Source organism: Dendrobates tinctorius, unplaced genomic scaffold (genome assembly GCF_039654945.1).
Source record: "Dendrobates tinctorius isolate UK_male_01 unplaced genomic scaffold, ASM3965494v1 ptg000126l, whole genome shotgun sequence".
Classification (NCBI taxonomy): domain Eukaryota; kingdom Metazoa; phylum Chordata; class Amphibia; order Anura; family Dendrobatidae; genus Dendrobates; species Dendrobates tinctorius.
In genome coordinates, this window is record NW_027361794.1 from 11,057,800 (window position 1) to 11,075,137 (window position 17,338).

General features: G+C 44.9%; 2 protein-coding genes across 3 annotated transcripts in view; both read left to right on the forward strand.

Moving 5' to 3' along the window:
• LOC141047279 (uncharacterized) overlaps positions 1 to 17,338 on the forward strand; it is a 44,579-nt gene that overhangs the window by 18,976 nt on the left and 8,265 nt on the right. Inside the window, exons 3-7 of the mRNA XM_073542307.1 lie at positions 4,939 to 5,088; positions 5,218 to 5,397; positions 5,482 to 5,605; positions 5,685 to 5,782; positions 5,979 to 6,069. Of these exons, the coding sequence (XP_073398408.1) occupies positions 5,008 to 5,088; positions 5,218 to 5,397; positions 5,482 to 5,605; positions 5,685 to 5,782; positions 5,979 to 6,069 (574 nt within the window). The 5' untranslated portion in view covers positions 4,939 to 5,007. The remainder of the gene's footprint in view (positions 1 to 4,938; positions 5,089 to 5,217; positions 5,398 to 5,481; positions 5,606 to 5,684; positions 5,783 to 5,978; positions 6,070 to 17,338) is intronic.
• Positions 6,076 to 16,986, forward strand: LOC141047331 (uncharacterized). Of its 2 annotated transcripts, XM_073542393.1 has the most exons (6): positions 6,076 to 8,679; positions 8,754 to 8,840; positions 14,423 to 14,618; positions 15,107 to 15,268; positions 15,388 to 15,486; positions 15,884 to 16,986. In XM_073542393.1, the coding sequence occupies exons 4-6, from the start codon at positions 15,156 to 15,158 to the stop codon at positions 16,869 to 16,871; spliced, it is 1,200 nt and encodes a 399-aa protein (XP_073398494.1). In that variant the 5' UTR covers positions 6,076 to 8,679; positions 8,754 to 8,840; positions 14,423 to 14,618; positions 15,107 to 15,155; the 3' UTR covers positions 16,872 to 16,986. The 2 variants fall into 2 exon arrangements, with proteins under 2 accessions (XP_073398494.1, XP_073398495.1); XM_073542394.1 differs by lacking the exons at positions 6,076 to 8,679; positions 8,754 to 8,840; positions 14,423 to 14,618 and having other exon boundaries at positions 14,631 to 15,268.

A 17,338-nucleotide genomic window follows, 5' to 3' on the forward strand; every position in this document is an offset into this window, starting at 1 on the left:
AGATTGGCACCGACTTTCATGACGCCTACGTGGCGTCAAAGGTCGAGAAGAGGTTAAATAGATCACTCTGTAAGGACTTTATATAATACATGAATTTCACTTTTTGTATTGAAGAACTGAAATTAACTTTTGATGATCTAATTTTGTGAGAAGCACCTATAGATGACATTGCTAATATATGGGGGCACATAGGTAATATTACACACCCACACATATATATGTATTTTTTCCTCATGATGTAGGCCCAATTCCAGCTATTGCTGTGGGATCTGTGATTTCTATCTACTCCACTGTGTGTAGGATAATAGAGTATAATAAAGTTGTCATGGATGTGACATCCCTAACATTGTGCAGTGTCTCTGCTTTCCCTGTAGTGATGGAAATTTTTGGTTGTTAAAACTGTGATTTTTTTTTTTTCCGCATTAAAAAATGTTTTAAACCTTTTTTTTAAAACCCTCTTATTAGTGCGATCATACAACATACAAGCCTCTGATTGTCCGGTGATGCACTGTACTACTGTAGTGCCGTGTATCATCCCTGCCTGTCAGTGTAATACTAACGGCTCCATACACATGAGATAAGTGTTGGCTGAACGGTCATTTGGCAGACGGCTATCTCTCCCGACTCCCCCATACACACAAATATTCCAGCTTTCCTGTGGTCTGTATGAGAGTCGCCTCCAGACTCCTCTAGCGGAGGATTATCTACAGGAGGAGCAAACGGATTATCCTCTGAAATTCAGGATGCCAGATCCTTCTCTACCCTGACATCATCTGTCGGGAGGCCCCCAAATACATTATATTGTCGGCCAAACCCCCGAAATCAGTAATTTCATGTTACTTTAGTGTAATGTGTGTGGGGACATTAACCCCTTTACCCCCAAGGGTGGTTTGCACGTTCATGACCGGCCCAATTTTTACAATTCTGACCACTGTCCCTTTATGAGGTCATAACTCTGGAACGCTTCCATGGATCCTGGTGATTCTGACAGTGTTTTCTCGTGACATATTGTACTTCATGTTAGTGGTAAAATGTCATTCATATAACTTGCGCTTATTTGTGAAAAAAAGGAAATTTGGCGAAAATTTTGAAAATGTTACAATTTTCCAACTTTGAATTTTTACGCCCTTAAATCACAGAGATACGGCACACAAAAAACTTAATAAATCACATTCCCCACGTTTACTTTACATCAGCACAATTTTAGAACCAAATTTTTTTTGGTTAGGAAGTTATAAGGGTTAAAAGTTGACCAGCGATTATTCATTTTTACAACACCATTTTATTTTTACGGACCACATCACATTTGAAGTTACTTTGAGGGGTCTATATGATAGAAAATACCCAAAAGTGACACCATTCTAAAACTGCAGCCCTCTAGGTGCTCAAAACCACATTCAGGCTATGTGCCCACGAATGTAGAAAATTTCTGCTTCGAAACCGGACTCCTTCCCAGAAAACGCATGTTTTATTTCCGTGCGTTTTTTGCACGTTTTCTGCGGGAAAACTGCGCGTTTTTGATGTGTTTTTTTCTGCGCATCTTCTGACTTATAGAAAATAGCTAAAAGCGCAGATTTTTCCGCAAAATTAATGAGCATGCTGCCTTCTTTTTTTTTACCGCTAAGCGTTTTTTGCATGGAAAAAAACGCATCAATGTGCACAAAAAGTGCAGAAGTCATTTAAAATGAATGGGATGCTTCTATGCGTTTTTGAAGCATTTTGACCGGGACAAACGCTTCAAAAACATTTAAAAAATGCTTACGTGGGCATTTCGCAGGAGCTTCACAGGAATTTTTTTTATATGTTTAAAAAAAAATGAACATTCAACTTTTTTCACAAAAAAATTACTTCAGGTCCATTTTTTTTTATTTTACCAAGGGCAACAGGAGAAATTGGACTGCAAATGTTATTGTGCAGTTTGTCTTGAGTACGCTGATACCTGATATGTGGGGGGGAACCACTGTTTCGGCGCATGGCAGAGCTCAGAAGGGAAGGAGCGCCGTTTGACTTTTTCAATGCAAAATTGGCTGGAATTCAGATCGGACGCCATGTCGCGTTTGGAGAGCCCCTGATGTACCTAAACAGTGGAAACCCCCCACAAGTGACCCCATTTCGGAATCTAGACCCACCAAGGAACTTATCTAGATATGTGGTGAGAACTTTGAACCCCCAAGGGCTTCACAGAAGTTTATAACGTACAGCCGTACAATTAAAAAATCATATTTTTTTCCCACAAAAATGATTTTTTCATCTTCAATTTTTATTTTCCCAAGGGTAACAGGACCCTAAAAGTTATTGTGCAATTTGTCCTGAGTACGCTGATACCCCATATGTGGGTGTAAACGACTATTTGAGAGCATGGCAGAGCTCAGAAGGGAAGCAGCGCCATTTGACTTTTATGGCTGGAATTGAGATCGGACGCCATGTCACGTTCGGAGAGCCCCTGATGTGCCTATGTGGGAGAAACCTACTGTATGGACACACGACGGGGATCGAAAGGAAAGTAGTGACGTTTTGGAATGCAGACTTTGATGGAATTGTCTGTGGGTGTCATGTCGCGTTTGGAGAGCCCCTGATGTGCCTAAATTGTTGAAACCCCCCCAGAAGTGACCCCATTTTGGAAACTAGACCCCCATGGAACTTATCTAGATGTGTGGTGAGCACTTTGAACCCCCAAGTGCTTCACAGAAGTTTATAACGCCCGGGCGTGAAAATAAAAAAATCATATTTTTTTTCCACAAAAATGATCTTTTTGCCCCCAATTTTTTATTTTCCTAAGGGTAACAGGAGAAATTGGACCCCAAAAGTTGTTGTGCAATTTGTCTTGAGTAGGCTGATACCCTATATGTGGGAGTAAACCACTGTTTGGGCGCATGGCAGAGCATGGAAGGGAAGGAGCACCGTTAGACTTTTTCAATGCAGAATTGGCTAGAATTGAGATCAGATGCCATGTTGCATTTGGAGATCCCCTGATGTGCCCAAACAGTGGAAACCCCCAATTCTAACTCCAACCCTAACTCCAACACACCCTTAACCCTAATCTGAGCCCTAGCCCTAACCCTAATGGGAAAATGGAAATAAATACATTTTTTTTATTTCATTATTTTTCCCTAACTAAGGGGGTGATAACGGGGGGTTTGATTTACTATTTATGGCGGTTTTTATGTTTGGCAGCTGTCACACGCTAAAAGATGCTTTTTATTGTAAAAATAGTTTTTGCATCACCAGATATTGAGAGCTATAATTTTTCCAGATTTTGACCCACCGAGTCATGTGAGGTCTTATTTTTTGCGGGACGAGGTGACGTTTTTATTGGTACGATTTTCGGGCACGTGACATCTTTTGATCGCTTTTTATTCCGATTTTTGGGATGAAAAATGAACAAAAACCTGAATTTCATGAATTTTTTTTTTTTTGGGGGGTGCGTTTACACCGTTCCGCGTGCGGTTTTATTGTTCGGGTCAGTACGGTTACAGCGATACCTCATTTATGTCTTTTTTTATGTTTTAGCGCTTTTATGCAATGAAAACAATTTTATATAAAAAATAATTATTTTTGCATTGCTTTATTCTGCGAGCTATAACTTTTTTATTTTTTCGCTGATGATGCTGTGTGGCGGCTCGTTTTTTGCAGGACAAGATGACGTTTTCAGCGATACCATGGATATTTATATGCATCTTTTAGATCGTGCGTTATTGCACTTTTGGTTCGGTGGTATGATAAGCATTGTTTTTGCTTTGTTTTTTATTTTTTAAGGGGTTCGCTAAAGGGGTTAACTAAGGGCGGGTCCTTACAGATGCGCCGATACTAAATATGTGTACTTTTATTGTTTTGTTTTTTTATTTCCAAAAAATGAATTTATTAGGGAATATTTTTTATTTTTTTAATTGTCGCTGATCTGACAGTTCACACAGCGCTGTGTCCAGTCAGCGATCTGACAGGCGCTGATGCAGGCTTTCTCGTCCCTGCTCTCTGCAGGCACTGAGGAAGCCGCCTCCCTGCAGGCCCCTGAAGACCCTCGTGGCCATATTGGATCCGGGGGGCCTGCAGTTAAGGTCACACCTTCTGAGATGCCATGTTTGCTTTTCACAGCAGCAAGTGGTTAAACTGCCAGGGATTTTGTTGTAGCCGCTCCTGTGCCGTCCCTGCGATGTACATCTATGGGTTTATCAAAAGGGTTAATTTTTTTTAAAGCAATTGTTTATTGTGTGAAAAAATAAAATGTGTCTTCTGCTTTTTCCATGTTTTTTTTTCTTTTTACGAGAATTGTTGGAGCCAATTTTCTTTAGAAACATTTTAATATTTGTGTTTTTTTTTCTGGTGTTTTTACTGCAATATAGGAAAGCCTAAGGCCAGAAATAAACCCCATAAATCACTGTACATGGAGAGTTTGGGATCAGATAATTTCTGTCCATTGTGTTTGTGGAAACAAAAAATCTTTTATAAAAGCCTCAAACTTCTGTGTGTGACTCAGACCTGAGATCTAACGTGATAGAAGATTACAGTGCGGGGAAGACGGGAAACCTTCATATAGACGGCCGGTGGGGATGGAGTCAGTGACGGACTCTGGACAAATATGTTTCTAGAGCCGTAGTAGAAGATGAAGATGTCGTCCTCATCATGAAGTAGTTATTTCTCCTGTCCCGTGTAATGAATATCTCCTGCAGTATTGCTAATGCCGATTCCAGTGTCGGTAATGAGACGAGAATTAGCGTTATGGGAGATGAGTCTATGAGGAACGTATTCAGCTGCCGACTCCGAGGGAGAAACTGCTTGTTGTCTGTGGCCTAAATATATAGGTTTTATTAGTAGATGGAAATAAGGAAACTAAATACTGTAAAATAATAAAACTCCTCATATGTTTCCCTTATTATCTCCAGTAATTGTATTATTACACAGGATTTTTATGATGTTACATCTGCTCATCTTCTCATTCAGGTCTCTACAATATCGGATCCTCTCAGTGAAGATCTTCTACATAAGAGAATTTTCCTGATTTACCCATCAATGATGGATATGGACAGAGACAAGATGGCGGAGAGGATATTACACCTCACCCTAGAGATCCTCTTCCGGCTTACTGGAGAGGTGAGAGATTCTGATGACGTCACATTACATCATTCTTATCTATGGGAATAACAGATGGACAGAACTGGAGAGGTGAGGACTCTGGGAATGTCTGTAGTGAGATTTATTAATGTGTCTCTCCATAACCAGGATTACACAGTAGTGAAGAAGACCTCTAGTGAGCGCTGTCAGGACCCTGTGTCTGAGGAATGGGGAAGACCCCTGAGCCCAATCACAGGGCCTCCACCTCACACCCTGATCGATGAGGACATCAATGATCAGAAGATCCTAGACCTCATCTACAAGATGATGGAGCTGCTGACTGGAGAGGTGACACTGCTGGGAATGCTGGGACATTATACAGTAACGCTATGAAGGGATTGGGGGAAATGACTGTATCATTGTATGTGTCAGGTTCCTATAAGGTGTCAGGATGTCGCAGTCTATTTCTCCATGGAGGAGTGGGAGTATTTAGAAGGACACAAAGATCTGTACAAGGCCGTCATGATGGAGGTTCCCCAGCCCCTCACATCACCAGGTAATAGGACTAAATACACACGGCCTATAATTATCTGTATGTAAAGAATGAATTCAGTCCCTGTATGTGTTTCCTCCAGATCTATCCAGTAAGAAGACAACACCAGAGAGATGTCCCCATCCTCTTCTTCCACAGGACTGTAAACAAGAAGATCCCAATGTTCCTCAGGATCATCAGGTAGATGGAGAGAAGGTGTCATGAGATCTCCCCTGTGATGTGTAGACGGCTGTGAAGGTCTTGTGCTCAGTCTTGTTTTATCCACCAGTATTATATGTTTTATACTTGTGTAATGAGAACGGTGGAGATGGCAGGATTAGAGCTGATCATAGATGTGACTTCTCCATCTGTCTGACTTTTACAATATTTGTTTCAGGGTGAAGATCTGACCCATATTAATACTACAGAGACATATGTGAGGGGTGATGAGCGGTGTAAAGAGGAGATTCCTACATATGACTACCCAGGTGAGAAGTGACCACTAAATGCAGAGAAGTCACAGATTCTTCTCAGTCACCGGCTGCCTTATCGGTGGTGTAGTCCGGCCATATCACAATTGTGTGATCATCATTTGACCTCAAGACCACAACATTCTCCTCATCCCAAAACTGTTCTAATGACCTTGGGCATTTAAAGCCATTTTCTATAGAAGTACAACCAGGAGGATCCACGTATCCTCTTGAGATTAGAAGACGCTGACCGTTGCCTGCCCAGATCTGTAAACTACAAAGCCACATGACAGTGCATGTAGAATGTGCTGACAAGTTAGAAAACCACTTCAAGAAACGTATTCTGATGGGTCTGTAAGAGAAAGCGGAGGGTAATGATGCTGTTGGCTTCCTAGATCCCTGATATCTTATTGGATGAATCTACCTTCTCTCCCTTCTGTGCTGCTGAATGTCTCATATGGTCCCTACAAGACCCAGGTCCAGTCTTTCTGGCCAAACTTCTCTTTTATGATCACTAACATTACATGTGCAGTGAGGCCAAGTGTGAATTTCTATATAATAACAACAGAGTTTTTCTTTATCCTGACTTTTCAATTTGTATCAAAACTAACTGATTTCAAGGAGGATTGTGATAATCTACATAAAACCATTCCACCTGTGCCATGATATATCTCTAAGCTGTGCGTGGCTGATGGCTGTAATATACATGTATTCATGCCTATATAAAATAATGACAAAGGGAAAGCTACGAGGTGGCAGGGAAATCAATACAATATAAAATTGAAAATTATGAAGTAAATGAAAAATAACCCTGCGACCAAGAAGACGGACAAAAGTAGTGACAAAGGGACAGTCGGGATTGAAGGAGCAAGAAAAGAACACAGAAAAACCGCAGAGAGAACCGACCAGAGAGTCCAATAAATTATAGTATAAAACCACAATAGTTTATTGAATTTATCAGGTACAGCAATGGAAAAAGTTATGAATAAAAATGTTACACTCAATTAAAAAGAACAAGGAGGCACGCAGGGAAAAATACTGAGAAATTGCTGGAAAAATACATGCACAGCAAAATATGCAATTAAAAAAACAAAATGTGGAAATAAATAGAAAATATATATAAAGTGCGTGTGCAAACAGCAAAGGGAGATCTGGATCATAGTAAATAGCAGTAGTAGTACGGTGGCATGATCGCACAGTCTCACGCTGAGCACCGCGCCAATCCCGTGCGGGTGTCAGCTGTATGTGACAGCTGACACCCCACAGCAATGCTCACGATCGGTGCTAGCACCGATCGTGCGCATTTAACCCCTCTGATGCCAGGTGCTGTCAGTACTGACAGCGGCATAGAGAGGATTCGCGCAGGGGGGGCTCCTGCGCTCTCCCACCGGAACAACACGATGCCATCGCGTTGTTCCTGTGGTCTCCATGGAGACCCCCGGCTCCAAGATGAACGCAGGGTCCTTCAGTGAGGTGGCTTGCGAGTGCCTGCTGAGAACAGGTGCTGACATGCCTCCTTCCCTGCCTGTCAGATCGCTGATCTGACACAGTGCTATGCAAAGTGTCAGATCAGCGATCTGACATAATATAGTGATGTCCCATACTGGGACAATATTATAAAGGTTAAAAAAAGATAATGTGTAAAAATATTTTTAAAAATAAAGAAAAAAAATATTTTTTTTCCAATAAATCAATTTATTTATGTAAAAAATAATTAAAAAAAGGACACATATTTGGTATCGCCGCGTCCGTAACGACCCGCTCTATAAAACTGTCCCACTAGTTTACCCCTTCAGTGAACACCGTAAAAAAATAAATAAAAAAACAAGTCAAAAACAATGTTTTATCATCATACCGACGAACAAAAAGTAGAATAATGCGCGATCAAAAAGACGGATGTAAATAAAAATGGTACCACTGAAAACGTCAACTTGTCTTGCAAAAAACAAGACCTCACATGACTCAGGCTGGTTTCACACTTGCGTTTTATCGCGCAGCGCATTGCGCGCTATCGGTCGCACACGCAATTGTCCCCTACCTTTAAAATGGCAGGTGCAGTGTCCAGCGATTGCATGCGGGCCTCAGCGTTTGCGTGCGCTGTGCATTTTCCAGGTGTGCAACCAGACGCGCCAGACGCTACATGTTGCATTTTTTGTTCCGCCCAACGTCATTAAAAAATCGCATGCGCGCGTCAGCGCACGAAATGCGCAAAAAATTTGTATTATAGTCTATGGTGTCGCTGACGTGCGCTGTGAAGTGTGCATGTCAGCGCTTTTTGAGCGCGCGCGATTTCAGAGTAAACAGTGTCTAGACACTTGTTTAATACACCCCCTAAACAAGCAACATTGTTTTGGAGGAGGGTAGAATAAAGAAGGGGTCTGTAGTGCCAGATCATTACTCTCCAGACAGACTGCAAGACAAAAAAGACAAGACAACACCCACCCAGCCAGAGACAATCCACTACTTTGGAGAACACAGCAGCTATAATGTGAGTATTCTAAAATCAATTTATATGAGCCTGTCGTTTAAAATATAATGTACTAATCATTTTTTTTTTTTTTTTTCAGCATGTCTTCTGGATCCCAATACAGTCCTTCCAGGGAAGAATAGGCAGAAGCAGAGCATGAGGTGAGTATTTTGTTGCCTTTGTGTAAGTATACCGGCCTCTAGAAATGGGTAATTATTTCTGTTCCTTTTTACAGACCTCCGCATCGGACCAGCCAAGTGAGCCGGACCAGCCAAGTGAGCCGGAGCAGCGTAGACAAGGCCCGGCGGGGAGGAGACGCAATGTAAGTATCCATTATTTAAAGTTACCTTTTCTTTTAAATTATGTTTTACTCTTCGCCACGACAGCACCCACTTGGAGAGAGGGATCCGCCCATAGGAACAGGAAACCTACAGAGATAAAAGAGGGCGGTCCGCCTCTCCCCTTCAGTTGGTTTCCTGTTCCTAAGGGGAACCGCAGGATACGCTACAGTCTTACCTGGGCCAAGGAACCGCCTGTGCAGTGTCTGCGAGAACGGCAGGGGTTCCGGTCCAGAGGCAGCGACGGGGGAGTGCTGGAATCCGGCTCCCTCCTCGGCTGGTATGGATGGACGGAGCAGAAACACCGGTACCAGGTGGCGCCGACCGAGTGTTCTTCTGATAGTGACATGACACCGGCGGGAGGATCCATTCCGGTCCATGTGGGGGCGCAGGAACCGGAGAAACGGCAACCTCCGGCGTTCCTAAGGGCTTCAGCGTCCAGGAGGACGCGCAGGCAGCGCGGCAGGAAGTGGTAAGGAGGAACTTCCGGGTTACCGGAGGTTCCTCGGCTCACAGCGCGCGCGGCTGGGCGGCACCGCAAGCGTAGAGGCGCTCCCCGCCCCCTCCAGAGGGGAAAGAGAAAAAAAACCAAAAAAAACGGTTTAACCTGCAGAGCGCGGGCGGCTAGAGGCAGCGCTGAAGCGCATACTAATGAGCTGCAAATAGGCGCACCTGGAGGGGGAGGTACCAGGTATGAAGGGGCTTACAAAAGGCCTGGGGCAAAGAGATACGGCGTGCAATCATGTCTTCACCAAGGCAGGACACGCATCCCCAGGCAGGCGATGCAGCAGCAGCCAAGGACCACGCAAGACGAGGTTCCTCGGATCGTAGCCACAGAAGCCACGCCAACAAGCCTCCTTCTCAGCCTCCTGAGCCGGTACCTACAGCTTCTCTGGGTGAGTGGACGACGCTCTGCCTATCAAGCTGATAAAAAATCTCTCTCTCTCTCTCTCCCTCTCCCCTCCGTCATGATGTCTCTATCTCAGACTAAGAGGAAGGAAAAATCAAAAAATAAAGAATGTGCCCTGTGTACACGTCCGCTACCGGACTCTTACACAAAAAGGCTATGCAAAAGATGCATTAACGAAACAGCAAAACAAGCATCAACATCAGCCGCAGATATAAGGGCCATAATTAGGGAAGAACTACAGGCCTTAAACCAGTCTAGCAGGCCTACTAATATCGAAACTACTAAGCCAGCAGGGGCCGTAGACACCGATGAGGGCGAAGTAGCCTCAGATAGTTCCAATGCATCCACTTCAGCATCCTCAGATATGGAGGGCCGTTGCGGTTTTCCTTTAGATCATATGGACAATTTAGTTAAATCCGTGAGGAATACAATGGGATGCACAGACACAAAGGAGCCGCAAAGGACTCAAGAAATTATGTTTGCGGGTCTCACAGACAGAAAGAGGAGAGTTTTTCCGGTTATCCCAGCGATAAAAGCTCTGGTTAAGAAGGAATGGGAGAGACAGGACCAGAGAGGGTATCTTCCCTCAACCTCAAAGAGAAGGTACCCCTTTAGCGACGAAGAGTTGTCGACATGGATTAAGGTCCCGAAGGTAGACGCGGCAGTAGCCTCCGCCTCAAAGCAAACGATCTTACCAGTGGAGGACACAGGGGTCCTAAAAGACCCTCTTGACCGCAAAGCTGACGCCTCATTGAAGAGGGTATGGGAGGCAGCTACCGGCACGTTTAAACCGGCAATAGCTAGTACATGCACAGCTCGTTCTATGCTGGTCTGGATCGATCAACTAGACCAGCAAATAGACCAGAAGATCTCCAGAGACAATCTACGAGCCGCCATACCACTAATCCGCGGTGCAGCAGCATATATAGCGGATGCTTCTGACGATTCCTTACGCATGGCAGCCAGAACAGCAGGGTTGGCTAATAACGCCAGACGTAGCCTTTGGCTTAAAAGCTGGAGAGGTGACACCCAGTCCAAAGCAAAGCTGTGTACCATTCCTTGCGAGGGTGAGTTCTTATTTGGGAAAGCCTTAGATGAAATCCTTACGAAGGCAAAAGAAAGGATTCCCTAACCCTCCTCTCCCATTTTATAGGAGGGCGTTTAGGAGAAGACCATTTGGCCGGGGAAGACCAACAGAAAATCAAAACCGCTGGGCCACAAAGGAAAGAAAGGGCAAAGGTGCCATGTTTAGGGGATCCTCCTTCCGCAGGGACAGGAACTGAGGAGCCAGTCCCTCCAGTAGGAGGGAGACTAAAATATTTTTTTCAAGAATAGGAGAAAATTACGGCTAGCCCTTGGGTCCTGAGCATTATTAAAGAAGGGTTAAAGATAGAATTCCATCATGTACCCCGTAATTCGTTAATCATAACATCCTTCAGCTCACCAATCCAACAGCAGGCCCTGGAGGCTGAGATTTGGAACCCACTGGACAAAAAAGTTTTGGTCCATGTGCCTAAAGGGCAGGAAGGGAGAGGATTTTACTCCCCTCTCTTTCTGATATCTAAACCAGACGGATCATTCCGGACGATAATCAACTTGAAGAAATTAAATTCATTTATAATAAATCATAAATTTAAAATAGAATCCATAAGATCCACGGCTCCTCTTCCCCAATTGTATGATGGCAGGCTTGGATCTGAAGGATGCTTATTATCATATTCCCATCCATTGCAGATATCAGATACCCCAGAGTGGCGGTCCTCCTCGATGGCAAGATACAGCATCTCCAGTTCACAGCCATGCCATTCGGCATTTCCATCGCACCACGAGTATTTACAAAGGTGATGCTGGAAGTGATGGCTTTTTTACGCCAGAAGGACACACTAATAATACCCTATCTGGATGATTTTTTGATAGTAGGGAATTCAATTGGGCAATGTAATGAGCGAGTTGCTGATACAATCTTCTCCCTACAGGCCCTAGGGTGGATAATAAACTTCAAGAAGTCCAGAATCGAGCCGCAGTCTGTTCAGTCCTTCCTGGGTCTCGAGCTAGACTCCGTATACCAAAAATGTCTGCTGTCACAGGTAAAAATTTCAGCAATTAAAAAGGTTAGGATAGCAATAGATCGGACACACATATTTTTAAGGGAAGCAATGTCCCTCCTGGGATCCCTTACTGCCTGCATCCCGGCAGTTCGGTGGGCCCAGTTCCACACGAGGGAGCTTCAACACCAAATTCTCTTAGAGGAGTCCCGTGACCGGGGGAATCTGACAAAGAAAATCACACTATCCCAGGAGGTCCTAACCTCCCTCGCATGGTGGCTAAAGGACGATAACCTAGCGGGAGGAGTACCTTGGGTTATAACACCCTCCCGTATAATTATCACGGACGCTAGCCCCACAGGATGGGGAGCCCATATGGGGAATATTTTTGCCCAAGGCCTATGGGGTATAGGCGAAGATAAGGATTCGTCAAATTTAAAAGAACTAAAAGCAGTCTATCATGCTTTGTCGTTTTCTTCCACAGTTACAAGGGGAAAACGTGAGAATCCTTTCGGACAACACCACAGTAGTCGCATATCTGAACAGACAAGGCGGAACTCAATCAGTCACCTTAATGTCTTCCGCAAGAAGGATTTTATCCCTAGCCGAAAAACATTTTTTATCTCTCTCGGCCCTCCACATAAGGGGAAGAGACAATTTGGAGGCAGATTTTCTAAGCCGCCATACACTGCGGCAAGGAGAGTGGTGTCTAAGCCGGGGGATATTCACACGCATTGTGTCACTTTGGGGTCTTCCCCAAATAGATCTCTTCGCCACCAGAGAAAACAGGCAGGTGCGAAGGTTCGCCTCTCTAAATATGACAGACAATCCGGAAATTCTGGATGCCCTCCAGGCCCCGTGGCAATTCAAACTGGCATATGCTTTTCCACCAATCATACTACTACCGCAGGTGATCAGGAAAATCAGAGCAGACGAAGCACGAGTAATCTTAATAGCGCCATTCTGGCCCAGGAGGCCATGGTTTTCGTGCCTGCAAGCAATGTCAGTGACAGACCCGTGGGTGCTTCCTTCAACCCCCAGGCTCCTCTCACAGGGGCCATTCTTCCATCCTCAAGTGGACAATCTCCACTTGACGGCCTGGAACTTAAAAAGGGAAATGTTGAGATCAAGAGGATTCTCGGAGGGATTAGTCAATACACTCCTACAAAGTCGAAAATTGGCAACGACAAAAATTTACACCAGAGTATGGAGAAAATTCCTAGAGTCCCACACAGGCCCTGATTCTGGAGAAATTCCGATTACAGCGATCCTAGAGTTCCTACAGAAAGGAAAAGAATTAGGGCTATCCGTTAACACACTAAAGGTCCAGGTGTCGGCTCTAGGGGCCCTCTATAGTTATAACGTAGCAGGCAATAGATGGATAGGCAGATTCATCTCGGCCTGTGAGCGGAGCGAGCCGGTGCACATATCTAGAGTTCCTCCTTGGGACTTTAACCTGGTTCTGGAGGCTCTAACACGTCCTCCTTTTGAACCTTTAGATTCAGTATCCCTTAAACACCTATCCTTCAAAACAGTACTGTTATTTGCACTAACCTCAGCCAGAATAGTTAGCGACATACAAGCGCTTTCAATAGAACCCCCTTTTCTGTTGACATTCCAGCATCAGCTAATATTAAAACCAGATCCCTCGTACCTACCAAAAGTAGCAGGGAAGTTTCATAGATCACAAGAGATTCACCTCCCTTCATTTTTTAGAAACCCTTCTACTCCAGAGGAAGAAAAGTTCCATACACTAGACGTTAGAAGAGCTGTATTACAATACATCGAGAGGTCTAGCAGCTGTAGGAAGAGTAGGGCTCTATTTGTTTCCTTCCAGGGCCAAAAGAAGGGATATGAAGTCACAAGGGGTACTTTGTCTCGGTGGATCAGAGACGCGATTGGGCTGGCATACTCCGAGAACAATGAAAATCCTCCGGAGGGTATCAGAGCACATTCCGCCAGAGCTATGGCTTCCTCTTGGGCAGAGAGGGGAGACGTCGCAATCGAGTCTATATGTAAGGCGGCAACCTGGCCTACACCCTCTACCTCTTATAATCACTATAGGCTTGATTTATCATGCTCATCTGACCTAGCCTTTGGTAGAGCGGTCCTCAGCACGGTGGTCCCTCCCAGGTGAAGGTCTCTGAAAGTCTCTCCAAGTGGGTGCTGTCGTGGCGAAGAGTAAAAAGCCGGATTACTTACCGGTAATGCTCTTTTAATGAGTCCACGACAGCACCCGTTCACTAACCCTCCCTAGAAGTTAACATAATGTATATACACCTTCTTAGTTGTAAAGTTAATAAATTTAGAATATTGGATAATATAATGGCCTAATAATTGGCGGTCCTCCTGGTGCTCTGAAATCCAACTGAGGGGGGGAGGCGGACCACCCTCTTTTATCTCTGTAGGTTTCCTGTTCCTATGGGCGGATCCCTCTCTCCAAGTGGGTGCTGTCGTGGACTCATTAAAAGAGCATTACCGGTAAGTAATCCGGCTTTTTCCATTCCTGTTTTCTATTCCTGTTTTTATGACCTGTTTTCATGTTCTGTTTTTTTTTTTTCTCTATACCATTCTCCACAATTTCCACGATTATAATGTATTTCTTTTCTAGGTTCCACAATGGGATGAAGACCTGTACATTGACAACGAGCAACTGATCATCCTTGTCCAGGAGCGTGTCCCATTGTGGGACAGCCGTGACCAGCAGTACAAGGACATAGTGGTGACCCGGCAGCTCTGGAATGAAATGGCCGCTGTGTTGATGGAGGGCTGGGACAGCGCCTCTGCAGCTTTAAAGAAGGCGTTTAGTAAGTATTTCACTGTTCTGTGATGCCGCATTGAGTCTTTGTCCTGAGGATACTGTTTTGTTTCCTGATTCTATCAGGGACCATAACAGTGTCCTCAGGATCAAGATTGAATGCATTGTGAAGTGTAATGTTGTATTGTTCATGCTTTATCTCTTGCACCTGATGATACTTGTGTGTTTACTGCAAGATATATTCTTGTAGTGAACACACAAGTGTCCTCAGGTTCATCAGTCAATGCATTGTGAATTGTAATGTTGTATTGTTCATGCTGTATCTCTTGCACCTGATGATACTTGTGTGTTTACTGCAAGATATAGTCTTGCAGTCAACACACCAGTGTCCTCAGGTTCAACAGTCAATGCATTGTGTATTGAATTATTTTTGGATGCCGCATTGACTGTTTGACGAGGGAAATCAGGTGTGCGTGATTATAAAAGATGTTGCCAGCTGTGCATTGTATAATGTTTATTTTATTATTTTTTCAACAGTGAACAGTCCGCACACGTTGGCGCTCGATGAAGGACCGTTTCAACACTGATGTTCGTGCTGAGGGACAGGTTCGCAGTGGCTCATCGGCAAGGAGCAGAACCAAGTACCGATATCATCGTGCTTTGGAATTCCTACGACCGGTCCTTGCCACCAGAGCGCAAGTATAATTTCCTTTTTTTTTGGGGGGGGGTTTTCATTGAACATAATCGGTGATTTTATCTTCCACAGATGATCCTTCTTGTAAATGCATGATACTAATTTCTAAGTTTTGTTTCATCAGCACCTGGAGCAGCACCCTGCAACCTGTCCCAGGAGCGGTCCTTCATCGATCGACCTCGGACCCGTCCCAGCCATCCGACAGCCAGGAAACAGCTTGCAGGTCAGCAACACGGACAGCTGGTGACCAGGAAGCTGGTCAGTCAGGTGTTCCCCTGTCCCAGGTCTCTGCCACTGGTTATTCGGGCACTACCTGCCAGCGGCAGAGGGCCTCGGACAGGAATGTCATGCCCGAGTTCATGCACTTGAGCGAAGCCTTTCATGTCAGCCTCAAGACGCTGACCGAAAGAGTGGAAAGTGGTTTTTCACTAATGGAGCGTGATTTTAACCACATGGAACACCTCATCCACTCTTCCGACCAGCGCCTTGAACGGCTGGAGGCCGGCCTCAACAGACCAGCGCACCATTTCTTTAGTAAAATTGAACGGGGCATGGCGGATCACCTTAGTACTTAGCAACAGCTGAATGTATTACACGCCTGCAACACTGCTTTCTTGCAGGCTATGCAGCAGAATCAGTACATGCAGCAGTCAGTGGTGTCATTCCCACCTGTGCCACCACTGCCCGGCCACCTGCATTCCTAGCCAAGCCGGACACCACTACACCACACCAATGCCGAGTGCTGCTGGACACTCCACCCCTGCCACCACCATGTCAAGCGCTGCTCCTGTCTGGAGCACCAGTACTGCCATCGTTTCCAGATCTTGGCGCACCTCCAGCGCAAAATCTGCTTGGGCCACCGCCACCTCTTCTCCTGTTTGGACCACAGAGACTACATCATCTCCAGATCAGAGCACCGCCACTTTGCATCATCAGCATGGGATCACAGCCACAACTCGTCATCATTCCAGGAGCACCTCCACCACTCATCATCAGAGGAGCACCGCCACCTCTTCTCCTCATCGTAGCACCTCCACTACCCCTCTTCAGAGGAGCACCGCCACCGCTCCTCTTCAGAGGAGCACCGCCACCGCTTCGCCTACACGGAGCACCGCCACCACTCCTCATCACAGGAGCACCGCCACCGCTTCGCTTGATAGGAGCACCGCCACCTATTCTCCCACCAGAAGTACTGCGCACAATTCACCTTCAATTAGCACCGACACCACAAGTTCTCCTGCAAGGAGCACCGCCAGCGCCTCCATCGAGCAGCCCAGGGGAGACCCACATTCCATATTTTATTCTTCACAGACACGGTCCAACATCTTGAGGCGGTCAACAACTGTAAGGCGGTCACAAGGTGGTAGTCGGTACAGGCAGGTGACTCCTGCCCCAAAGAAGAAGAAACAAAAGACTTTGTTAGTCAGTCCCCCCTCTCCTTCCAACGTTTCTCAACCAGCCTCCAGTTCCATGCCTGATCTCCCTTCCCCCAGTACTTTAGTAGCCCCTTCACCTAGAACCCCTTCCTCAATTTCCAGCCATTTCTCGTCTCTCCACACCCCCAAAGTATCCCACTCTTCCCCCAAACGTCCTTCAAAAGAAAAATAACCTTTTTTTAGTTAAAAAAAAAAAATAAATGTGCAATTTTTATTGTTCAAAAAAAGTTTGGTTTAATGTGTCTTTCACCGCTAACACACACTGCGCCGTACATTTTTCTTTTTTGTCATCACATAGCTCCATTAATGACACGTTTATGCGTGTCAATCTTGGAGATATGTGTAGTCAAAACCAGAAATATATATGACTTGTATTTTCCACATCAGTCTCTTCAGTCAGGTAATAAATCACAGACTGAATAGAGGATGGTGTTGAGTGCAACACCTATCTATTGTTACCTTTATTTGTATCCAAAACAGCAACTTCACTATGGTGTTTTTTAACATCATTTAACTTTTTTGGATACAATCCAAGGTTATTATAGCTAGACCTTGTAATTAAACTCATCCTCTATTCAGTGAGTGTGGATAAACTGAGCAGATGATGTGGAAAATACCCGCCTTATGTCCAGTACCCTG

Coding starts and splice junctions, on each gene's coding strand:
- LOC141047331 (XM_073542393.1), top strand. CDS start 15,156: ATGTTCGTGCTGAGGGACAGGTTCGCAGTGGCTCATCGGCAAGGAGCA. Junction 15,269..15,387: donor TCCTTGCCACCAGAGCGCAA/GTATAATTTCCT, acceptor TTGTTTCATCAG/CACCTGGAGCAGCACCCTGC. Junction 15,487..15,883: donor AGCCAGGAAACAGCTTGCAG/GTCAGCAACACG, acceptor GCTTTCTTGCAG/GCTATGCAGCAGAATCAGTA.